This window comes from Elaeis guineensis, chromosome 1 (assembly GCF_000442705.2).
Source record: "Elaeis guineensis isolate ETL-2024a chromosome 1, EG11, whole genome shotgun sequence".
NCBI classification, from domain to species: domain Eukaryota; kingdom Viridiplantae; phylum Streptophyta; class Magnoliopsida; order Arecales; family Arecaceae; genus Elaeis; species Elaeis guineensis.
The window spans coordinates 167,241,612-167,266,957 of record NC_025993.2 but is presented as its reverse complement, the minus strand read 5'-3'; the positions used below and the strand labels follow the sequence as shown (position 1 = coordinate 167,266,957).

The following is a 25,346-nucleotide window of genomic DNA, read 5'->3' as shown; positions in this document are numbered from 1 at the left end:
ATATATTTACAGAAAATTATATAATTTTTTAAATAATATATATTCTATATATATTCACAAGAAGTCACCCACAGAAGCCATATAAGATATCAAAAAATCATTAAAAATATTTTTATTATTAAAAAATTAAAAAAATAATATTAAATTATCTGAATGTGATATATGGTCCAATATTATTGGACGATACTGTTACACCGCAAGCATTGCATAAAGAATTACTCCTCTGTCCTTTAGAGACGGGCCAGGTAGGGCCCCCATAGTTGGCAACCGCGTCGGAGACGAACACGGCCCGGCCTGCTTTCTTCCGGGGAAAGCAGGTGGGCCACGACCACGAGTCTTGAGGTATCACCCGTGTCCCGCTTCCTTCTATGATAGACTCTTACCCAAAACGGTTTGCGGACCCGCTTCCAGACCTCCGCCACACCGCCACCGGCAAGGAGAGAACCGACGGCCCCTGTGTGTGGCCCTTCTCTCTCTCCGCCGATCTTTCTTCCATCCCCGAAAAGAGGGTGATCTTGTCGGGGAATGGGCGAAATTTGATTCTGGCATCCTATCTCCGGTTTTCTGTCTGACCAAGAGGTAAAGAAGCCAAGGGTTTTTGTAGCAAGGTCTCGATGCGCTCAAATGTTTTCTTTCTTTTCCTTTACTCTCAAAGTGATCTCTTGGATCGATATCTTGGTTTTGATATCTATTTTTGGTTTATTGCTTTAATTTTCTGCGCTTTCAATCTTCATTAAGGCTTATCTTGGTCCGAAATCCACGCTTTTCTTTAGCAAGATCTCAATGCACTTTATCTTTTTGTTTTTAAAATCTCTCTCTCTCTCTCTCTCTCCAATGTAATGTTTTGGAGGAAAGAAAAAAGAGAAATTAGGTTTCGTCTCTTGGTTGCTAAACTTTGATATCGTGCGAAACCATCGTGACCCATGTTATCAAATATTCTATTTGAGATTTTTTTTAAAATTAAAATAAAACCCTATCCTGCTTCATCATGGCCTCTGCTTATAGATTTCTGAAATCTTGGAAGGTATCTCCAATTTTTTCAGGCTACTCACATGTTTAGAGCAGCCAAACAATCAGCTGATTGGTTAGGTGGTGCTAGACAAGCCCCTTATCTCTCTGTAGATGATACTGTTCGTTTTTCTTTTTTCCTTTGATGTCTGCTGATTGTTTAGGTTGTATTTTTGTCCGCAAATGAGACTCAGCATCCCTTCAATCGCCAAAAAGGAGAAACTTATCGGGAAGTAAATATTTTCAGAGTCTGGTAGATAAGGATTTGTGTGATTTTGACCGACAGCCATCAATGCAGGCAACAACCTATAGGATTACCTGCAGATGATGTAATATACAATATCGTGGAAATAAATTGTATAGCACATATCGAGGTAATATTAATCAACCTCGAAATCTTTTAAGAACTGATAGCAGATAAGGATTGAATTGTCATCGGGGTTGCCAACTTCCTTTGAGGCAATACATTGTCTGTTGCCCTGATTTTACAGCCTACACGTAGGCTTTCCCATTTTATTTCCGACAATTAGGGTTTAATTTTTTTTTAATTATTTTTTTTAATGCTATGTTATTTAAACTTAAGGACGACCCGTACATAACCATGTCTTTGTATACAGGTAATGATCAGCGGCATCTTGGTGACCATTATTCCATCTGACTGAACTTTTCAGTGGCTTGGCAGTGCATTAGAAAAACTCATTTGATCATCTCCAAGACTAAAAATTGGTATGCCCTATTTCTTGACATCTTTAAAATGAAGATTTACATTTGGTCTATCATATGTCTTGGAAGTTGTTTATATGTTCAAGGTTTGGATAATCTGGTACCCTCTTTTTACCACACTATAGGCATCTCAAAGTATCTGAAACAGCAAAGAATATATTGGTTATACTATACCTTCAGTTCGATGGTTGTATTTCAAACCTTTTCGATGATCACGATATACATCTGCTAGGGAAGATATGTCAGCTTGTTTTTTAACTTCCATGAGTAAGTGCTGGAGAACATTCGTTTCCGATACTTTGTCTTATGCCATTACCAAACAGAATTTTGGATGTCACTTGATTTATATCTAGTAAGTTATTTGATTGTGTAACCTACCAGGATCATGCACTTATATGAACATGCATTTATCTGGATTGTATTTTCTGGTACATCGATTGTGATGGCGGCATGTATGTATTCTATCCAGAATACATTGATTGTGCATTCTAAGTCCACAAATCAATACAACAAAGAACTGGTTGATATTACTGGTTCGTCCTCTAGTGAACAGAATATACCCCTCCAAACCAAGGTTTTAATTCTCGTCCAGTTTCAGGTCTGTAAGTTGAGTTTTAGTTTGGTCGTTTCATTTTGTGTTTTCGGTTTTCCGACAAAAAAGTAATAAAAATACCAAAGGAGTGAAAAACAGGAAAAATAATTATAATTTAAGTTAAATTATTTCATATTATTGTATTGTGTTCTAAGTTACTTAGAATATTAGGTTGTGTAGTAATGCTAGTTTCAATTAAATTATATAGGAGCTTGTACTAAACTTTCCACTCACTATAAATGTATTATATTTCTTCCTCTCTTAGCAAATTGTTGTATCTACCTACACATCGCTCTGTTTGGTTTATATTATATAAAAATTTTCCAATACAAATTTCACTATTTCATTTCAAACCCATCTAAGCATATTTTGTTTTATTTCCTTTGAATAACCCATCTAAGCAAGACAACATCCAACTAAGAATATTTGATCCTATTCCATATTAATAACCCATCTAGGCTGCCAAAAAAGAACCATATAAGCACGTTGCATTCAATTCCAATTGAGCAATCTATATAAGCAAGAAAAAACCCATATAAATAAGAATTCATTTTATTTCATTATTTCATAATGCATCTTACCTAATATAATAACCACTAACACAAATTTGATAAACAAAGCCTTAGATGAATGTATAATTGAATCATATCGATCAATTTAAAAATATTAGCCATATTAACTTGTTAAACCAAAAAAATAAAAAATAATAAAAATATCAATTTTGATTGGATTTGGTTGAAACTAGCAAAACCAAACCGAAACTGGCTGAAATCTGCTAAAACTGACTGAAATCAAAAAATGCAATTAGGTTTCAAACCTGAGGTGGATTGGTTTTGGTGGAGACTTAAAACCTTATTCCAAACAACCTGCACATCATTATTGCAAATGTAATCTGAGGACAGATTTTCATTCAAGATTGAAAGTTTACAAAATGCTTGATATATAAAGCACCATTGAACAATAACCGCCTTTTTCTGCTAGTGTAATTTATCCAATCATTTGCCAACTAGAAGAATTTTGGCAAATCCTACATCAAAATGCATGCTGTTGTTCTTTACTCATTCCTATTAGTTCTTCAAGCAAGTGGGTAAGTAACATGGATCTGTGTGTCTTATGTTTCAAATTTGACCCACAAGTGGATCTACAACCCTTTTCCCATTTTTTTAGGTCCAGTCCAGTAATTTTTATTCACCAACTAGTATTTGGGCAAGCTCAAGTGCATAGTGAACTTAATTTTATCCTATTAAACTCTATCCATGAATTTTGAGTCTTCAAATAGATCATTTTCGATTTGTTAATACAATACTACCATTAGTTTTTTTACTTCTTGACTTTATTAAAATAATAATATTGAAGTGGTTTGTTTGGCAAATGTATATTTTCCAATTACTCTACGACCCCCTTTCTCTATGTCATCTTCTCAATCACGTGCCTTTTCCATATGACACAAATCCCACAAGGATTTTTTATCAACAAATCCTACCATTAAGAGTAGGTTCTATTTAAATCTTGGATTGGATATTTCTATTAAGTATCAAACACGGTTTTGATGAAAAGTTATGGCTTTGGGAGTCATGTTAGGATTATCATGGGATTTAATGTAGTTTAGCTAGCAAGAAATTGAAATGCTTTCGACTGTGCTATTCACACTGCTGGGGCTGTGAATAAGATCTAACAACTTCTCTAAGTTGTGCTTTGTGCTAATTGTGGTCGATAATAGGGATAATGAGAGCAATTTTGGTTGTAAAGCTGTGAAAAACTACAATGTATCTGTACTTTTCAGAGAGGGAAAGAGATCTAGTTTACATTTCCAAAACATAGGCCGATGTATCTTTTTTTTTCCTAAACAGCAACATACTACGGCTTCTTAGAGCACATCATCCATATCTAGACGATAAGGTGGAATTCCACCAAAAATTATTGATTAAGATGATAATTTTAGCAACCTTCAAGGATGATGTTTCATATGATCAATTCGTAAACAAAGAGCTTCACCGAGATTGAATAAGAACAATGAGCAATTATTTAACATGAAAAAAGGAAACTCCTACAGTGCTGGTTCCATCAGTTAACAATGGATTACTGTGGTTCAATTAGGTAATAAAAGTGTAAGGAGATATCTGCACAAACATAAGTATGTCTCAAGCATAACTATGGTGTACAGTTTAAGTCAGCCCATGGCTCTAACCATTCCAAAATGTGTATTATGTAAAGACCATGGTTGCAATTCCCAGGGATTTTTGGATCAGATTAGTGGTCCCTGTTGCTTGCATCACACAGTTATGAGTGTCAAGGAAAAAAAAAGGAAGAGAAAAGACTCGATATTACCTTTTCTTTTTTATATGTTTTTACTTTGTTTATTCTTATATTTTGTGCTTGTTTTACATAACATTTCTTTATTCTGTATTATTCATTTTGCTTGTTCTATCAAACTTTTTAGCTTTTCCTGTATTCTTCAAATTTTATTATTTTAATGTTTCTTTTATTTGTACTTTTCATCCATTTTCTATTTTCAATTCATATGATCTATACAATGTTTTATTTTCTATTTTAAGTTTATTTTATTTTGTTTTAATACGTACACTCTACTTTGCGCTTTTAGTTCTTTATACTTCAGTTTGAATTTTCTATTTTTATCTTTCAGGTCATTTTTACTTTCTTTCCTGTTTTATCTTTGTTTTATACTTTTAGTTTAATTTTTCCATATATTCACTTGTGTGTGTTTTATTTTTTCTTTTTTTTCTTTTTTTTGATATATTCTTTCAGTCAATCTATTGGCAACAGTATGTCATGCATTTGCTAATTTTTGTTACTGTTATTTTTTGTTTCTTTCTTACTTTTTTTATATATTTTACTTTACTTTTTTTTTTCTTTGTATTATTTGTTTTACTCACTCTGGTCCATCTCAGTTATATTGTTTCAATTTCTCTTAGGTATTTTTCCTGCATTTCGTACTTGCAATCATATATGTTCTACTTTTGTTTTGATTTATTTTATTTTGGTTTATTGATTTAGTAATTTTCAGTTTGTTCCTTTTACTTTGCATTTCCAGTTCTATTTAATTTGATTTGTGCATTCTGTTTTTATGTTTAGTTTTTTTTTTCTCCTTTATTTTTCTTTAGATTCCTTGATGTGTTTGTTTGGTTATTTTTGTTGTTTTCATCTCTTATAACTTTTCTAATATGTATTTTCCATTTTTTTTTATATTTTGTGTATTTTGTTTGCTAGCTTCTAACTCAAATAAACTTACAGACTATCTCTTTTTTTTCTTATATTTCTATTTTTCTTACGTTATATTTTGCAAACTTTTTCTTTGTTACTTATAGTTTGGTCATTTGAGTTTTGTTATGCTTTAATATCTGTTTTCTATTGTTTTACTTGTGCTTTTGAATCTGTTCTGCATTTTCAGGTTTATAATACTCTGCATGTTGGTTTAAGTTTTCATTTAGTTTCGTTATTATTTTAGTTTTAAAATTGCACCTTCCACTTGCGCTTTTAGTCTTTCATGAGTTGGTTTTATTTTTTCAATTGTTTAGTTCACTTTTTATTTTTTGTTTCTTGTTTTGTGAGTGTTCTTTTATACTCTTTGTTTTGGTTTTTCTGTTTTACATATACTGTTATATTTTCTCTGTTTTTTTTGAGACTAGGATGGCCTAATCCCCACCCACTATCCTATACCATCCCAATCCACCTAGATCAGAGCATAGGCCCCCAGGTAGGCTGAACCACTGCATGCGAAACTGAGGAAATTGATTAATCAGGGGCCGAAAGGGGAGGCCGATACTATCTAGAATCAGATCCCTGCTCTCTTGCTTATCAGGTAGGAGATGTACAATCTGAACTAAAGTTTTTTGGTAGTTATGTATACTATTATATTTTCGTTTCAATCTTTTATCATAGTCTTCTATTTTCTACTTTTCATTTTTAATTTTTAATTTTAATTTTTAAATTTTTCTGCCTGTTTCAATTTTTTGCTTCCCTTGAGTTTGCTGTTGTAGATACCCCATTTGGGCTGTTCCTCGGAATAATTAAGATATCTACATCTTATAATGCCCCATTTTTTCAAGATGCCCTCAAAATCAGCGTTTAGTTCATTGGTCACTTCTCATGGCATTAATAAGTTTTTTGTAGATTACCTTTTGAACATTTGAGGCACATGCCTTGGCCAAACCAGTCCACTTGATACTTGCATCATACTTTCAAAATTTCTTAAAAATTTGCATTTGCTGAAGTATAGGCGACATAGTACTCATTTGAAAGGGCATTGAGTCAAGAATCCAATTTCTGCTGAATGCAAGATTCCAAGTTTAGGGTAGAAAGTAATAGCTATTTTTTTGACCGCTGTGCAAAATGCTAAATTTACATGGAATCGGGGTATTTTGATCACTTTGAACCTAGTTTGAATCAGGAATGTGCTACAGTTTTGGATCAGCATAACATAGGAATGTGGTTGCGCTATCCAATATTTGTCATGACCCTGTAGTGGAGGAAGAGGGTCCACTTGCCACAGTTTTGGAAGGATGCGATGACCAGTTATGTCACTAGAGGGCAAAAAAGCTAGTTTAAAATGATGATGTTGACCATTCATTTGAGGATGATTGAAGTGTTTTACATGTTGTATGCTCATGACATCAGCTACTGCCGTGACCAAAATGTTATCATCTAGAAACGCAATACTGTAAAATGTTCAAGTTTGAATTAGGCAGAAGAACATTCATAAGGCTTGAAATGACAATATGTTGGTACTTAAATCTTCTGCTTGTAATATACATGGATATATGTCTATATAAAAGGATTTTAGGATGTCTAACTTTCACATTTGTTTAGCTAGTGGTAAATCCTTGATGGAGATGAACATGCTTTGGAGCTCTGAAATCTTCTTTGTTGGAGACAAGTTTCTCTATGCATCTCATAGCAGTTTTGTCACTATGGCGCTAAGACGGAACTTGGTCGGGTGTACTAGTTTTTGTTTTCCCCCTGTGTGAGTTCAATTTATTATGAGAATGTCTTGTAACTGTTATGATTTTTTATTTAAAAAAAAATTGACTTTCTTCAGTCTTCATGTATCAAATTTGTGGAGCCATGCATGCCAACTCTCAATCTTTTTTGAAAGAAATATTTCTTTTATTCTTTTGTTAATTGTCTTTCTGTTTCTCTCAAACCTGCGAGATCCAGATTCGCAAATTTGTGGTTGAGCTCCTGCAATTATCATATTTTGAAAATCTTAGTTCTGGTGGGCTGCAGCCATCTGCTGCTGGGTTTCTTTTCATGTTCGCTAAATTTATACTTCCATTATTGTACACTATTGATTCAGTAAAACACTCCATAAAACCAAGCCAACTTTCACTTTAGTATGACAGCATATCACAATACCTGTCTGTGTAAATCACAATCCTGTGGTTCTTAAGCAATCACTGTTGTTAATGGTCGGTACAGTTTTGTTCATCACCATTATTCTCATCGGCAAGTGAATGGTATGTTATAAAGCTAAAATGATCCAGTTTGTCTTATGATTTTCCAGTTTATTGGTACTTTGTCTTGTTTCAATGCTTTTCTCTTTGACATTCTTGTTTCAGTGATTCAACCCACCTGATGGTGGAAATGTGTTCCCAAAAATGTCATGTTTTACTAAAGCTATTTATCCCAAAAATTCTTCCCAGTTTTATTGCTGTTTAGCTTTGTAATGTGTAAATGAAGTTTTTTCCTCTTTCGTCATAATTCATCACAACAAATATCATACCCCATATAATATTTAACTATTATTCGAAGTATTTTTTATGCCTTTATTGATTATTGCTATGTTTGAAATGAATCAATGGAATGAGAAGTAAACATGCATTAATCTTGATGCATTCATGTACTCTCCATCATGTAAGTATTGTACTGTTATAATATGTGGCATCTATTTATTTGGCTAGGTTCTTGTGCTGGATAGCTGCCATGGACTACAGTATAGATATCGGATCCTCTAGTTTTTCCACAAAATGCAAGTTGAGCAGCAGAACTGTAAGCTAGAACCAGTAACATCATGCCTTACGGCATACTTAATTCTTTAGTTATGATTTGAGCATCTTTTTTTTTTTTTTGAATCATTTGGGCCATTTAGTTATGGAACAGAAATTGGATGTTATTTGTGAATTTCATCATTGAACTGATTTCTGAAACTGAAACTGTTATTCTTGGTAGGTTTCATCAAAGTCATTACACAAAACTGCTCAGATTCGACTCCTCAGCCGCCATCCTGAGGTGTATGAGCCATGTGATGACTCATTTGCCCTAGTGGATGCTCTCCTAGCTGATAGAGCAAATTTGTTACAGCACAAGCCAAGGTTATGCATGGAAGTGGGCTGTGGGAGTGGCTATGTGATCACATCTTTGGCCCTCATGCTCGGGGAAGAAAACTCTGGAGTCCATTATTTTGCAACTGACATCAACCCACATGCTGTGGACGTGACTCGTGCGACACTTGAAGCTCATGGTGTACATGCAGAGATCATCACCACGGATATTGCCTCCGGGCTTCACAAACGCCTTGCTGGTATGGTAGATGTGGTGGTCGTTAATCCTCCTTATGTCCCAACACCTGAAGAAGAAGTTGGCTGTGAGGGGATAACTGCTTCTTGGGCTGGAGGAGAGAATGGACGCAAGGTGATAGATAGGATCCTTCCTGTTGTTGATGAGCTGCTTTCAGGTAAGGGTTGGCTTTATATGGTCACCCTCACAGCCAACAATCCTTCCCAGATTTGCCGTTTGATGAGAGAAAAGGGGTATGCATCTCGAATCATTGTCCAGAGGTCGACTGAGGAGGAGAGCCTCCATGTTATCAAGTTTTGGCATGAAGATATTGCAGAGATGGAGGGGGCCAGAGCTGTTGCGTCCGGACCTGAATCATGGTTATCACAATTTCCTCTCAAGTCCTTCTGGCGTGGTGGTACTGGGAGTATTGGCTGAATTGAGGATAATGAATGCATGGACTTCTAAACTTGGTATCTGTAGGTAGCTTTTTTATCTTTTGATTCATCTGGATTTATTGATCACCTCTTTGCCTATCTGTTTCACCAGATGGTATCCTTTTATCTGGTAAGTAATCACCAGCTGATGTTGTTGGGTGATCTATAATATTTGGATGCTAGCAATAGCAGTCTTGCTGATTGATGCTTGTCAATGTGCTTAAAAGGTTCTATTTAGGAGTTGAACATAGTATGCATCATTTCAAGTTTTGTATCAGGTGTCTTTGAATGAAAAATTATGGGTTTTGGAGCCTGTATCTCTATTTTTAAAGGAAAAAAATCCCTTAATATACCACAAAGCATTTAACCTGAGACTCCGTTGGCATAGACCCCAAAACCCTTCAATATACTCACCATTAGGGCAATCCATTTAAGATGATTTGGGCTTTCACATTCCAACCTAGAAGGCAATATGCCACTTGCAACCCATCTAAGAAGCCAGTATGCATGGGTTCAAATACTTCCTGTTTGCTTGGCAGCTCTAGAGCTTACGCTGATGCTTCTTATGGAGATTGTTCTGGAGCTGCTTGCCTACCAAAAAGCTACTGTTTAATTGTAGTATTTTGAATGACAATGGTACTAATTATGATTGGTGTCTCGCTGGTGAGGAGGACTCTGAACATATAATCATTTTATGTCCATTTGCCATGGCCTGTTGGAGATATTTGCAGCATATTGGTGGGCTCAGCTTTACTCCTAACTCTTTGCCGGTTCTTATTGAGTATATTGGCAACGACCAGGTAGAGATGAGGGGAAGAGCAGTGGCTGCATGCGCTGCATGATTGCTCTTGGGGGGCCGAAATGATAGAATCTTTCCAAGATCCTCTATTACACCAGTTCTGGTCGTTCGGAAGATTCTGTTATTTTTTATACTTAGCCATAATTTGCATGCCATGTTGGCTCTGTCTAGGCACTGGGATAGCCTTCCAATTCACAGCAACAACCCTCATAATGTGTTAGTGTCCTGGCTACCCCCTCCCTTAGGAGTCATCAAAATTAGCTTTGAAGCTGCTGTTACCAATTCAGGATCTGGTGTGGCTTTTGTCATTCGTGACAACGCTAGTAGACTTCTTTGGGCTGGGGGTAGACTGATATCCCCAATGCTTGTACCTCTTGCTGAATTAGCTGCTGCTTGGTTGGACACCCAGGTGGCTGTAAATGAATTGCAAACCAACCAAATATGGCTAGAAGGGGACTCCTCCACAATCATTAAATGGCTCAACAATCCTTCTGGGGGTGGCCAGAAAAATTTTCCACTTATGAAAGATATAAAAACCTGGTTGGCTAGTACTACTAGGTATACGGTGTCCCATGTTTTTAGAGAAGCAAACAAAGCGGCCAAGGGAGCTTTGCTTGGGGATGTTAATTTTTATAGTGGTGACATGCTACCTGTTGATTTTTATGATATCCTTATGGTTGATTGTAGGGGAATATCTTTCATCCGAAAGAAATGAGGTTAATACTTCACAAGCACAATCTTCTTTATTTTCTTTCTATGCAGGATCTAAGGTTATTCTCCCTCGAAATGATCATGAGGAGGGCTAAACTCAGGATGGATGATTATGGTTCCAGCACAGAGTCAAGGTATCATATGGCACGCAAATATTTAGATGCACTGCAGTGGGCTCAAAGGCCTAATGAACGTTGATATATCCTATTCATTTGATACCAGCAGGTCTGCAATATCTATACTCTAAAATCATATTGGTGCCTTTTATACTTTTGGCAAAGTTTATGATTCATGCCATAATACTCCATATAGGCTGGTTACTATGCATGGACTTTGGAGTTCATTTTGCTTACTCTTTACCTTATCTGACAAATACTGGCTGGGCATTCGGTGGCTCATACATTTCTTCACAGCCAACTTTATTTATGTCATGGTTGAGTTTCACAATGTCATGGTGGCCTACAGGTCGGGGAACTTCATTTATCTTATAGAACCTGCTTTTATTCCAGTGCTTATTTGATTCAGTTTTCTACATGCAGACTTCATAAACATAGTTTATGTCCCATTTTCAGCTGGCTTTTCTTGCTCGGATGCAATATTCATAATCTACTCACTAATTGTCTCAAGTACTCATATTTCCTTATAGCTGATAAAAGGATGTCTGCGACTCTACTAGTGTTATATCATACCATGATACAGGTAATACCAGTTAAATGGAGTAGAAGGGGTCTGTCATTATGTGCTAAAGTTCTCCTTAAGCGTCAATGGCTGCTTAACAGGCCTCAAGTTGCATTGTGGGTGGCCCTTTGTTGCTTTAGAATCCAATCTATTTTCAAGTTGCTGGCTGCTGTTGCTGTTTTTACTATATCTACTAACTGGAATGGGTGCCAACATGATTATACTACATTGTGGACCATGGATGTACAGCCACAGTTGGGAAGCACTTACTGGAGTTTTGAATACAATGGTTTGGTTTTATTCCTCCTGCAGCTGACTCAACTGTATTGTTTGTTGCAGCAAAGCTTCAACGGGGGCACTGCATCCTATCGACGGCTTAATTTCAGTTACTCTTCTTTATTGTCCCCTCGTTACAACTATGATCAGCTCCTCATATGGGATTTTGGCTTAATGTGGACATCTATTTTTCAGTACGGTAGCATACTTAGAGGGGTTCTTTTGGAGTGTAATATGTACTACGTGCTTTATTGGGATGTCTGATGTTGGGTTTTTCAGCATCAGAGCGTTCAGTTCAGTTGTACATTTTTTATGGTAACTTTGTAAACAGCCTTCTTTGTTGAAAACAGCTCATGCTCCTCTGTTTACCAAAAAAAGAAAAAAAATGATCTCTTTCTCCTGTTCGTGTTGCGGGTAGATCATGCCAATTTAAATAATTACAACCCTGGTTACCTGGAACACCAGGTTGAGATCACAGATTTGGCTGAAAAGTTGGACGACAGTCGAGGAAATTGAAGCGGCGTTAATATACCTCGTACATTGAGCATTCATAGAAGCAACGGCCAGGATTTGTGATAGATAGGTTGGCCGAAGAAGATCTAGACGTAGCTTAGTGTGCTTCCATGATGATTCCTTCCCTTCCTCTGATATCCGTCTCTATATCTCCCTTTGGTTTCTCTGTAGAAGTGGAAAGCCCCTGGTTATTTAGAAGAGAATCATGCGAGGTCGCATGGTTCGCAGTTTCCTCTCTCTCTCTCTCGTTCCTTTTTTTTTTTTTTCTTTTGGTAACTGATTCATAGTTCCCTTTGTGCTCTAGAGACTTTAATTTTAAATAATTATATTTGCCCCAAAGGAACCTAAGTTATCATGCGATGGACATGCAATACCATTCCTTGAGATGATGCTAATCGAGACGAACAGTAAGATCAACTGGACCATTCTACTAGCTTAAAGGACTCAATTAAAAATTCTTCAATCCAAGGGTGTGGGAGTGCAACTCGAGCAAAGTCGAGAGGGTCTACTGTAGTTTTTCCTAAAGCATGGTATTATTGGTGCCAATGATACCATAACAATTCTTTTAATGGATAGCACCGAAATCACCATGGCAGCACATACATTTGAGCATGATACATATCATGAACCCAGTCCAGCAAATCCATCAGCATGTAGGGCCATCGATGTTAGTTTTTCCATGATCAGCAATGCCTTCAGACTGACAACTGCCGTGCGCGCACACAATCTGCTTTTATTAACCATCTTTTTCAACCTCAACAGTTTATCAGTTTGTTTAATCTGATTAATTACATTCTCTCAGTCATAAATTCAAGGCAGCTTTAAAAAATTACAGACATGAATTCTTCCTTTTTAATGCTTTTACCCCTTCATCACCAGCAAGAATATGGCTTCCCATGAATGCTACTTAAAAACACAGCAAGATGACAAGAGGCTGAACTTGTATAATAATTTACATGAGATGCAAATGTACAAATGCATCATCAAAAAACTCAGACATGGTAAATCATCCCCACCTCGAGAGTGGATGCATGAGGGATGCTAACCGCATAAGCCGGACCCCTGCTATTCCTCCTCAAAAAATCATACCCTACGTCGATCACCAGCCTTTTGATCCAACCTGAGCCACTCTTGGCCCTGACGTAGGAATGCCCCAGGATGAAGGCCATCCCTGCTTCTCTTGCCTCCATCAACTCCTGAAGCTCCTCCCTCACCCCGGCATCCATCTGCGGGCTCTCGGGCAGCACAAACCTCACCTTTTTCCTCGTTGCAATCACTGGCGATTGTATCTCTCTAGAATCTGAAGGGCCAGCTGCATCCGCCGCCTCCACATCCACCTCACCAAAACGGACTCCAGCTCCAACAACAGCCATTCTCTCCTCATCCCTTTCAGACTCTTCCACCATGCCATTGGGTTCAGAAACTCCTGACCTTATGAACTCTGCTATGCTGCAAACTAGGTCCTTCTCAAACTCCAGGTCGTCCTTGTGGACATCATGGTATCCATAGCGGACGATGCACCTATAGAGCCTGTACTCTTTAGGGCCGATTCGACCCACAAGGAACCGCTCCTCTGGACGGACGTATGGCACTTGGACCGACTTGATGCAGAGGAAGACGAGGACCTGATGCATTGTGGCATGTCATCGAAATTGTGAGAGAGAGTAGCAAATCCCATAGAAAAACAATGATCAAGAAATATATCAAACATTTTGTTTTTTGTTTTTTTTTGGTTGGGATGCAGAAGACAAGTCATTTTTAGTATACAACGTACTCAATATATATTTTACCAGTAGAAAAGGAAACTAAAATAGCAGACCTGGTGGAATGCAGGTAGGTTGGTGACGAAATGGGAGAAGATGGCCGGTATTCCTGATACTAGCTCAGTATGTATGAGACCAATCCCTTTCACGCGAACAATACCAAGGGTAGGACCAAGGCTGAGGAGCCAGTTGATGGAGACCTTATTTTGGACATCAAACTCGTATTTCTTCAGGGTGCCATAGTGCCAGACATACATGATAATCATGAAAATGAAGGAGAGGGCAATGGGTACCCAAGCTCCTTCTAAGAACTTGATAAGAGAAGCCGAGAAATAGAGAGCTTCGATTGTGCCAAAGAAGAGTAAGAAACATGCAGCCACAAAGATGCTCTTATGCCAACACAAGACCATCACCAGGGACATCAAGCAGGTGGTGACCAGCATGACGGTTATTACAGCCAATCCTGTTCCAAGGAAGAACCAAAGGAAAAAAAAAAAAACATTAGATCTTGCAGTCATAAGAGATAATACAATTCGCAGAGAAATAGGAATAGTGAAACAACAGGGGTTTTCACTTGGACTGCACTGCATATTATTTTTATTTGTTTTTCTATGCAAAGACGATATGAAAATGATAAAAGTCCAAGCAAGCATCCTCTTGGATGGCACTATTCAATTGCAAGAAATTTAATGAAGAATCTGCTGATACTAGTTGACATCCATGATGGAATATAAATATCTAATATACACATTTGCAGCTGGACCACTTATCCCTTTCAGCATCTTCACATCATGGGCTAGACTTGAGAGCATCATGGTACTCATTATCATCAATGGCATGTTAAGCAGGTCTTATGTTCATAAATCACAGAAATCATATATGGTCTTCATGATAAAAGGGCCCAAAACACTTGGATTTGGCCATTGTCTTTCTACAAATTCAAATTGTTGACAATCAAAGATCTACATAATATTACAAATGAAAGGAAGAAACGAGCTAATATTTCTATATATTTTCGTTTAAAACCAAAATCTTTGTTGACAAAGCATGATCGTCATCAAGTTTACCAAACTGACCTGATTATGGGCATTAAAAGTTCAAGCTAAAAATTCCTAAAATTGATCTTCAACAAATCATCCAAATCAAATCAATCGATCCAATACATGACATATAATACCAAATAATAGTTTCAAATTCGATGCAGAGAAGGATTTAGGATAACAATGAAGGAAGCCTTGGTATAACTTATAAGTTGATTTTCCTAAAGAGGTAGCTCAGTCAGTTACAGTAGTTTCAACTAAACATTCGACGCATATGTGTAAAGATTTAATTATGAAGGACAACTAGAATTGAACAGGGAGTAACCAATATCCTAAAATTAGTTCCTATCAGAAGGCACGTACTTATTTAAACAGCAATGATTGCATGCATCTGTGTATGTGCTTGGGGCTGGGTATGTGATATGTTAAGACAGAAGGGTTACGCATAGAACTCAAAGGGGATAGCTGATTATATCTACAATCTCATACCTGATGCATTGCCCATGCGCTTTGTGTCTCTGAAACCAACAGTAACAGCCAAGCACAATATCATTAAGATCCAGTTAATCTCTGGGATGTATATTTGTCCATGTACTTTAGAAGATGTGTGAATTATCTTCACTCTAGGAAAGCAGGCCAAAGCAGAGCACTGTTTGATGATCGAAAATGTGCCAGTGATAATGGCTTGGCTTCCCACAACAGCTGCAAGTATAGCTATTGCCAAAACAGGCCATCTTATCCGCTCTAACAAGATAAATCTCTAGATGTCAATAAGCTTGAACTCAACATGCTATAAGTACAAAAAGATGTTTTTTGATTCCATTGCATTGTAAGGACAAAAAGTAACTACCGACTACCTGGTACGGACACATAGAATCCAATTCGATAGTCACTTTCAATAATATGATGTCTAGATAGATAAGCAGCTTGTCCCATATATGCTAGGATCAATGATGGATAAACCACAGAAGTAAAAGCAATCTGCAGATGAGAATGGTTCATTAGAAAGATCTAGTTCAGCATCTTTGGCTGCTGAAAGCATTACTTACAAACAAGGTGTCTATGAATGAAATATAACCAGTCCCGTTAAAAGAAAGAGCCAATATCAAATAGCCTAAACAGACATTCGTGCTCCTCCAAATCTAGATGCATAACCATAAGTGAAAATCATCAATACAGTAGACAGTTACAAGAAAAATATATGGAATCCAATTCTCCAATCAAATAAAAGAAACTAACCTTATCAACTCCAAAAGGTTAGCAAAAGGACTCTTGCCCATGGCTATGGTAAATTCAGGCTCCGATTTAATGAACTGTATCTCATGTTGTTGTGTGATAGTGATGATTAGCAATCTAAAAGCTATTTTTTTCAGTTTCAATAAGGAATTTTGTTTTAATTACAAATGTGTTTCATGCAGATCCAATGTTTTAGACTTCTTGCTTCATGTCCCATTAGTTCTAAAACAAACATATAGATATGGAAATCTTGATATTTTATGGGATGTATTTATTTTAACAGAATCCTATTTGCAACCAGATGAAGGAAACTGGACTTGGAGCCTAGAAGGTTAAGATAAAGGTTGTTGCTTAAGGTTATGCTATATTCAGGATCTGTTTTTGTAAGCTGTATGAGAAATCTGGTGTGGAAAACTGATGATTATAAATATAAAAATACCCTTCTACTCCTTGATTTTCAGAATTAGCTGAATTTCTTTCTGAAATTCGCAAATATGTATATGTAGTGCTCTTGGATTAGGTAAAAGACTGGCATGGTTTCAAGGAGAAGTTCGAGAAAGAAAATATAATATTTGAAGATAGTAGACCACTGCGATTGGATACATAAGTGACCTGTCATATAATTTGCCCTAGTAAGAGTTCTTCATTTGCCGCTTCTCATCAGATAGCCTAAAGATTCAAACAAACCGATTATTGTCATATAAAAATGTAACTATTTACATGGAACTGCAAGAGTTGCAAACGTAAAATTTCAAGAGAACTTGTAGCCCCAGGAGAACTTATTAAAATTACTAAACAGATGCATCAAATAAAGCATGAATATCCAGCTCGCCACAGTGAGTTAAGATTCCTTGAATCTTTCTTTCCTACCTTTATCGATAACTGTGAGAAATGTCCCAGATCAGCAAACATAGCTTCAGAACCTGCAAGAATGAAAAAGAATTAGCAAATGATACATGCATAATGGGCAGACAACCACAGCAAATAAGTCACGTTCGCATACCTGTTATGCATAATAAGATTCCACCCAAGGACATCCAACCTCCTCTTTGAGTTTTTTTCAAGAACTTGTACATGTAGTATGGAGAGAGTGCTTGATAAACATGTGGGTTCCAATGGAAAATGTTATAGACACCAATCACACTGATACATAGAAGCCAAGTAATGACGATTGGCGCAAAAAGGAATCCCACCCGATGGGTACCATAATGTTGCAGAGCAAACAAGCAAACCAGTATAAGACATGCAACAGGAACTTCCACATCTGCAGGTTGATGGATGTTGAAAAGGTAAATATCAATTCACAACCTTATTTCTATATGGCTTTGCATAGAAAATCAACAGAGAGAACTTGAAGCACAAATAACTGATTGATAAGCAACTAACCATTAAGCAGCATGCTTAGAACTCAGCCTGCTATTAGTTAGCAACCGAATGACAATCATTTCCTAAGCAACATATTGTTCGTCTTAAGTCCGTAGTTCCATTCACAAATCACATCACATATAACTAAAAGATGTATGCTAAACAAAAATAATATCTCTGAATATTTTTACACGATTCATAATACAGCTGCCATAAGGGGAAAAAATGAGAAAATAAATTTACCTGTCATGCTATCTCTTGAGTCTAGAAATAATCTTACATTACCAAAACCCTACCTTCTGTTGTCCGTTCTAGCTTACTTATCTCTTCACTCTATCAAAGACAGGACTTAGAAAAGTAATCCTAAATTTGATATGCAATCCAACTTTCATGATTATTCTAAATTTGTGTTCTTTCGCTTTGAGGGAATTGGCATCGCATTATCGCAGCTTTTGCTAACAGATATATCAAACAGCTTCTAAGCAAACCACGGAATTATGGAGACAAAGTCAACGGCGGTGCACATTATTCCAGAGGGAGGTAGTATGGCAGAAAGGAAACAAAAAAGGAAATAAATGGAAGAACAAAAACCAAGCTTGTGAGTTCAAGAAATAAAGGGGCCAAAATCACAACACAATTTTCCAGTAGATGAATGAAGTATCTCAAACCCATAAACTTTATGTATCCATCCTCTATGAATTCCCAAACACTGATGTTATGTATGTGTTGTTATTCTTTTGTATAAGGATTTACACCAGAAATGGGATCTCTTCTTTTCAAGTCTACATCATGGTTCCATCATGCACTGTTTAACATGTTCTCCTGTGCCCATTGTGCGCAAGTCCTTCATTATTGTAGGATTGATGCCCTACTGAAATGTATTCACCCCAAAACTCGAGGAGAACTTGTTCCTCAAATTTTGTAATACTAAATCATGGGATCACAATCATATACCCTTCCTAATTATATATCAGCAATGATAACTTACTGAAATGCAGTATTCACCCCAGAACTTGTTCCTCAAGTTTTATGGTATCAAAGCATGAGATCACCATCCTACATCATCATCTCCATCATTGTGTTGACTTTACCCTCTCAGACATAGAAAGCAGGACTTATCACAATATGGTAAAATTTATTGTAAACCAGCTTTTAAAGAGTTTTCCTTGATTGGACATTTATCAATTCAACAAGTTGCTCGTAAACTTTTCACCAGCAGTGCACCAAAAAATGCCAACTTGTATATGGCTAAAATAAATCATATTTTATATAAGGAACTAAATACTTCTTTAGTGAGCCTCTTCGATCCTTCAACATCACCATGGTACCAAAGGACTTGAGATAAAACCCTCGCTTTCACCTCCCTTTCAACTAAAAAAAGGTGGCCTGGTGCACAAGGCTCCCACTATTATGCTCCCACTATTACAAGGTCTTTGGAGGGTCGGATATACGCAGCCTTATCACCACATATTTCAAATTTGTACCATTGCGCCAAGGCTTACCCTCTCATTTTCAACTACAAATAGTCCCTCAAAGATAATATCTAACAGGAAAGGACATCATCACTTCAAATAGCAATGGTTCATTTTAATTTATTCGGCTTTTAAAAATATCAGCCTAAAGAGCATTATCTCTATTATCTCTTGCACTGAAATTCAAGTTTTAGGTTTAGATGGACTTGTTACTTCTTGGATCCAGTGCAGGACCTAAGATCTTGGTATGAAGTGAAATTCTGTTATCCTTTTTTAGTTTAAGTTGCCTGACATAAGGCTTGTTTATGCTGCATGTATGTTTAGCAGGAAAAGGTTCTGCAGACCTAAGAGGGTTCCGAATCACCCTGCTAGCCTTTGGTTTATTGTCATCTCAATCTGCTTTATGTTACTACCATATTTGGCCTTCATCAAAATACAGTGTTTCTTATGTGTCACATCTGCATATTCCGCACCATCTAACATAATTTATATGCAATGCTTCTCTGATTTTCGGTAAGCTGCTCCTGCTTCCTTCCATGCCATGTCTATAGCAGCTTGTTTTCAAAATTCCCCTTAAGCTCATAATTCCACCCCCTGATTTACATTGATCTAAATATAGGCAATAATATTCTTCTAATCTGAGGTTCCTTTTGTGTTCTTAATTAACACTTTCATGTGTTCTTTTGTTAATAATGATCTTTGTTTTGTAGACCATCCAATCATCACATTATTTAATGCAGAATGATTTCAGAAATCTAGGTTGTTGCATTTTTTTTCTCTTAAGATATTGCTTCATTTTCAGGTCTGAACATGCTATGGTACATGTTTTCATACTTGGGAGCCTTACTTCAATTGCATGTGCCTCAGACCCCAGCGATGACTTTGGTACTAGAGCATTGCTATCTATTTGCTTGTGTGGCCGTATAAGAGACCTTTGCTGAAGATTTGAAAATCTTGAGAGTAGCCAATTACTGCATCTTACACATCACTTTTGATTGAGTTGTTACATTTTGCGTACATCCTTTGGACTTCATGATGTTAATTTTCTTAAAACCAACTTCACTATCCAAAAGGCCTAGTCATGAAATTGAGCAATCATTTGCACCATTGATTGCTTATATTGATGAACAGATTCACACTTGCACTGCACCCTAAAAAGTTCTGACACCGTGAATTTGCAGCTTTGCTGTGCCGCTCGAAACTTCAATTACTCCAAGTGACATCACCAGCTTTCCTACTCACTCAGTTGAGTGCATCAGCTAGTATTCCCAGCTAGTATTCTCATGACGAACCTAATATTGCTGATCTTGCCATCTTCAAGTTCTATGTGATGAAGCATTGCTACTTCTTGCTTTGTCATTCACACAACCAATCGAGCAAACTAGACCACAATTTTGAAAATTTATATCTCGTCACTTAATTCAAGACGAGCCAATTCTGCTGCCAGTGAAACCGGTCAATGCTCAAATGAGCTGACCTGAAAACTCTCTACTCACCTGCAAGCTATACTTGTTACTTATGATGGTCAGTCTGCTTGGTTCTCAGCACCCATAATTTCCCATCCATGGCTGAGCACCCATAAGCATCATCCTATCTCATCTGTTGGACTTGATGCCTTAGCCACCTCATATCAAATCATTCATAAACCACTCTAGTTATACTGCCTCTAACAAACATTCCTTTCCTGTTAACAGTTTAACAACATAGATTCTTGTCTTGGTCGTTTAGAAAAGTCTCAGAACATGATACAGCTTGGGTAGCATATGTCATGATTGTAATGGAAACCCCTAGTTTTGTATGAGCATTGCAACATATACTTGTTCAGCTTGTTGTCCATATGTATTCTTCCAGAGCTCTAAAGAGATTATAAATAGAATGCCCCATCAGTCATTCATCAGAATGAAGGAGTCCCTACTATAATTTTTGAATCTAAAGTGACCTCCTTTCCTATGCCGGATGAGCTGAGGATTCATCGATCAGAAGGACCAAACTAAGGCCTAATGCATCACAATTGTGGTTGTCCCAGAATGATATTAATGTAAACAATATTGCATATATTTAATTATATGTACTTGATAGAAATAGATCAACAGTTGGGTGTATTCTGCATCCAAATGAAGAACATGCATATCGTTAAATTAGACAACCAAAAAGTACAATCAGAGCATGAGAGTCCAGTTGTACTGATCTTTGAGTCTCAGTCTCAAGCTTTTACAAAAGAACCAAGTCAAACTCAATCATTTGCATCAATAGAACCATGATTAAAAAATAAAAACATTAAAAAAAAAAATAAAAATCATCGCTATGCTCTAGCAACAGCCTATATCATAAAAGAACCAAATTGATTATGATCATGCCAGTCAAATCACTTGCAAAAGCAAACTGTTGATTGGCCAGGCCGCATTTTCTCTGTCTACAGTAACTTCTTCCATACGCTATAATAACTATTCCAAGAAAATATTCAAACTTCAGAATTCCCTTACATTTATGCTGCTCTCTGGAGGTCGAAAGCTCCAGCCCCGAGACCGCCGAAAAAACTGCCAGATCACTGATAGCCTAATCAGAAAAGATTCAAAAAAGCAGAGCGAGAGAGAGGAAGGTGAAACCAAAAACCAAATAACCAAAATAGAACTATACAAGTCCAGGCCAAAGTAAGAGCACCACCAGAAATAGCAGGGGTGAGGACGCCGTCCCCGATGACCATGCACGTCCCTATGAGCGCCAGCACCAGCAAGCACCGCTGCAGCACCTGGTGCTTCTCCAGCATCCTCCTCACCCTCGACGCGGCCGCCCCGGCCACCGCCCCGCGGCCGCGCCGGCCGTCTATGCTGTCCCCCTTCTTGTACGCGGACAGCTCCTCGTCGGCGAGCTGGCCGTTGGGGAGGAAGCCGACGCGGGCGTGGCGGCAGAGGAGGGAGTAGAGCGCGAAGGTGCCGCCCTCGCCGTTGTCGTCGGCGCGGAGGACGATGAAGACGTACTTGAGGAGCGGGACGAGCGTGAGGGTCCAGAAGACGAAGGAGAGCACGCCGTAGATCTCCTCGTTCGTCTCCGAGTGCTGGATGTCCTCCGCGAAGGTGCTCTTGTACACGTACAGCGGCGACGTGCTCAGGTCCCCGTACACCACCCCCAGGCTCTGGTACGCCAAAGTTAACACCGTCCTCCAAGAATCCCTCTGCCATCACCCAACCCTCCAATCCTTATCAGTGCATGAAAACCAGATGATGAGGTGAGACACGAAAGAGATGAGGAATAATCCAGCTTACCTTGGAGGGACCCGAGTAGAGACCGCCCTCGAGATCCATGGCAAGCGGAGAGGTCTCAGGATCTCGGAAAACGCATTGAATTTTTTCGAGAGAACTTGATGATGCCTCGATGGGAAATAAAGATTTCCCAGATAAATGCCGGGGGAGTGAGAAGCCGGAGAAGGGAAAAAGAGAGGGAAGGAATTGGGTTTGGGCGGAACTGCGTTAATTTTTATGGGTTTGGTAGGGGTAGGTGAGATTTTGGAGGTGAGGGTCAAATGGGGATCGGAGGATCATCCAGGGGCGGTGAGAAGAAGGAGAAGAAAAAGAAAGAAGTGAAGAGAGGGAGAGAGAGAACAAGAAGGCGATTATAGAATATGGTGAGGGGTTGGTTCGGAGCTGGCCGGTCGTGCTGCAGTTTTGTTCGCTGAGAAAAGGGTGTGAGCTGGGGAGTATTAATGGCTGCCTGGGGCGATGTCAGTAGTATCTGTACGGGGGAAGGGAAGAAACGGTATCGAGAGTTGCCGCTGAGATGAGAGAGAGTGGAGGCAGTGGGGTTTGAGGTGTGGAATTGCTGGTGGCCTTTATTTTGGTGGCATTGGGGTTGTGGCTGTCGAGGTGGCCTGGTGGTGTGGGAACCCGGTAGGCCATGGTAAAAGGGAGGGAAAAAAAAAATGGGGAAGGGAGAGGGATGAAAAGGTGGAAAAGAAGAGTGGTGGCGTAACTAAGTTTGAGTTTAACGACTGTTCGGAAGTTACACCGACTGAAGCTTTGGATATATTTATTGTGGAGGAGTTGCAGGTGAGAAACTGTTTGGAGGGCTGACGGGTGCAGTGAGGTCTTGGCCCCTTTCTTTTTTTTTTTTTTTTTGGCCCCTCAAACCTAATCATTCGGTTATATACATATCGTGCTCTAAAAAAATTATATCACGAGGCATTTTACAGAAATTATATTATTTTCATAAATATTTTTTGTGAAATACTTATCTCAATGGACCGCAATAAAAATAAATGAATACAATTAGTGTTCCATATTGTATGGGATATAATTTCTTTCATTCCATAATATTCTATTTTTGAATGCATGCATTTATTTCTCTTTACTTTAGTCGGAGTCAAAGATATGTATGCGGATAAAAAAAAAAAATTATGATGTGATAAATAAATAAAATATTAAGATTTTATATTTTACCGATAGATACTAGATGATCAATCTCAACCATAAACTCAGTTTGATTTTAGATTAATGAAAATAAGCATAATAATATTATTTATATTTATTTTATCTATCTAAATGCAAGAAATAGAATTGAACGGAATTCCTTTCTTCTATGGGTATATTTTTTTATTTTTTAAAAAAATTGTGAATGTATTTTTTTAAACTGCTCCTGATAATTCAATCCAAAAAAATTTTTCATATATATAATAGAGATAAATAATATGCACATTTAGTTCACCTTCCATCCCAATAACTATCAATTTATCGAAATAACCGATTCTGGCCGGCTCATTTCTTTTGATAATCCCTTGAAACTATGATTTCATATAGTGATATCTCTAAATCGATTCAGATAATAATATTGTACTCCCATAAAATCAAAAACACGATTTGGTAGCTAGCATGATTACAAGTAGGCTGCACTCGGTAAATAAAGAAAGGCTGTAACTTTCCCTACACTAATAAAGAGGCTCTAGATAGCAGCTATTTTGATGATGTATAACGCTGTAATGGAAACCTTGCTTTTGCTTTTCGGACGATGAAAAGGAGGGGAGAGAGTGTCGCCTATCGCGCTTGATACCAACCTTTTTGTTGTCGAGTGGTTGCCACGAAGTAGCATGATATGTGGTAGCTCTTCTTGGTGCAGCAGGGGCACATACGGCTTATCAGTGTTTTGTTGCGACATCGGCCGGGTTGTGAAAGGCGCGGAGACGTTTGAGTCGGCAAGGGTCACATCGAAGTGGCATGGAAGTGGACATCTTTTACTACAAGGAATGGATCTAAGCCTTCTTGACGTTGAGACGTTATAATTAAAGTGTAACACTGTCGTTTGGATGAAAAAATAGCAGCCAGCCTTGGCAATTTGTAACAGTTTAATGCAATGGCATTATTAGAATCTTATTGACTGTTGTTATTTAGCATTTAGCCGGCAATATTACTTTTACATGCCAAAATAAATATGTAAAATTTTGTGGGGATCTTCTTTATTTATAACGGCTTGCAGTTAAGTATATTAAAACCGTATTTTCTGGCCATTAATGAGCAACGACAGTTTGTTGGCCATTTATGTTAGATTGAGAAATTTAAGAATTTTGGTGTTTTGATGTTCTTGTTTTATCTCGCCAAAAAGTCTGGGCAATCATGATTTTACTGTTTTTTTCATCATGTTCTTCTGCAAAATTTGTCTGCTATGCAAATACGAAAATATAGCTTTGCATTGAGATCTAGACCCCCTCACGAATTCGATATTCTTACCGTATGTTTAGAGGGGCAGGAAAAAAAAATAACATCAATGTAACCTAGCTTAATTCAATTGAGTGGATCAGACTGAATTCAAATTTGAATTTAACGGCATATTTGATTGTAAAAAATTAGATTCTAAAATAAGAATAAAAATAAGTAATTTTTATTTCAGTGATTTGACCGGAGAGAGTTTCATTTTTATCCTAATTCTAAAGAAAATGAGATTATGGGAATGCTCTAATATCGAAAAAATTCAATTCGAACTCTCACCTACTATTTATATTCAATGACGATCCAAATACATTAAAAGAGGTGACCATTTCTATTTCTATTCCAATCTTTTTAGATTTTGATTCACTAAACACACTTTAGATTAAAATGAGATGGAATCTAACTCTAGCAATAATTTGGCCTAACTCAACCTGTAGCTCCAAAAGCTATCAGATCATTGGCTAGTTTGTAGGAAAAGCGGAGATTCATGACATTTTTCTAAAAAAATGCTTACTTTTTCTGGAAAA

The 25,346-nt window shown here is 37.5% G+C and overlaps 3 protein-coding genes across 8 annotated transcripts; 2 read left to right on the top strand and 1 right to left on the bottom strand.

The window, feature by feature from the left end:
- Positions 1 to 280: 280 nt before the first annotated feature.
- Positions 281 to 12,141, top strand: LOC105060260 (uncharacterized). 6 transcript variants are annotated; one of them, XR_012136270.1, is made up of 7 exons: positions 281 to 579; positions 1,626 to 1,734; positions 7,151 to 7,304; positions 8,242 to 8,329; positions 8,510 to 9,319; positions 10,835 to 10,917; positions 11,483 to 12,141. XR_012136270.1 is itself a non-coding variant. In XM_073247543.1 (6 exons), exons 3-5 carry the CDS (start codon positions 7,168 to 7,170, stop codon positions 9,272 to 9,274), a joined length of 990 nt encoding a protein of 329 aa, XP_073103644.1. In that variant the 5' UTR covers positions 281 to 579; positions 1,626 to 1,734; positions 7,151 to 7,167; the 3' UTR covers positions 9,275 to 9,319; positions 10,835 to 12,141. The 6 variants fall into 6 exon arrangements, 5 of the variants coding, with proteins under 5 accessions (XP_073103644.1, XP_029116334.2, XP_073103647.1 ...); XM_073247543.1 differs by having other exon boundaries at positions 10,835 to 12,141; XM_029260501.2 differs by lacking the exons at positions 10,835 to 10,917; positions 11,483 to 12,141 and having other exon boundaries at positions 282 to 608; positions 8,510 to 9,596.
- On the top strand, positions 10,838 to 12,141 carry LOC140853250 (uncharacterized). Its single transcript, XM_073247555.1, has 4 exons — positions 10,838 to 11,008; positions 11,096 to 11,248; positions 11,356 to 11,482; positions 11,801 to 12,141. The coding sequence occupies exons 1-4, from the start codon at positions 10,944 to 10,946 to the stop codon at positions 11,999 to 12,001; spliced, it is 546 nt and encodes a 181-aa protein (XP_073103656.1). The 5' UTR covers positions 10,838 to 10,943; the 3' UTR covers positions 12,002 to 12,141.
- A 1,101-nt stretch (positions 12,142 to 13,242) lies between these two features.
- Positions 13,243 to 22,428, bottom strand: LOC105060263 (potassium transporter 10). Its single transcript, NM_001303589.1, has 9 exons — positions 22,390 to 22,428; positions 21,791 to 22,298; positions 21,610 to 21,663; positions 17,293 to 17,553; positions 17,160 to 17,212; positions 15,911 to 16,034; positions 15,543 to 15,797; positions 14,070 to 14,476; positions 13,243 to 13,875 (listed from the first exon to the last, which is right to left on the bottom strand). The coding sequence occupies exons 1-9, from the start codon at positions 22,426 to 22,428 to the stop codon at positions 13,243 to 13,245; spliced, it is 2,334 nt and encodes a 777-aa protein (NP_001290518.1).
- Between the last annotated feature and the right edge of the window lie 2,918 nt (positions 22,429 to 25,346).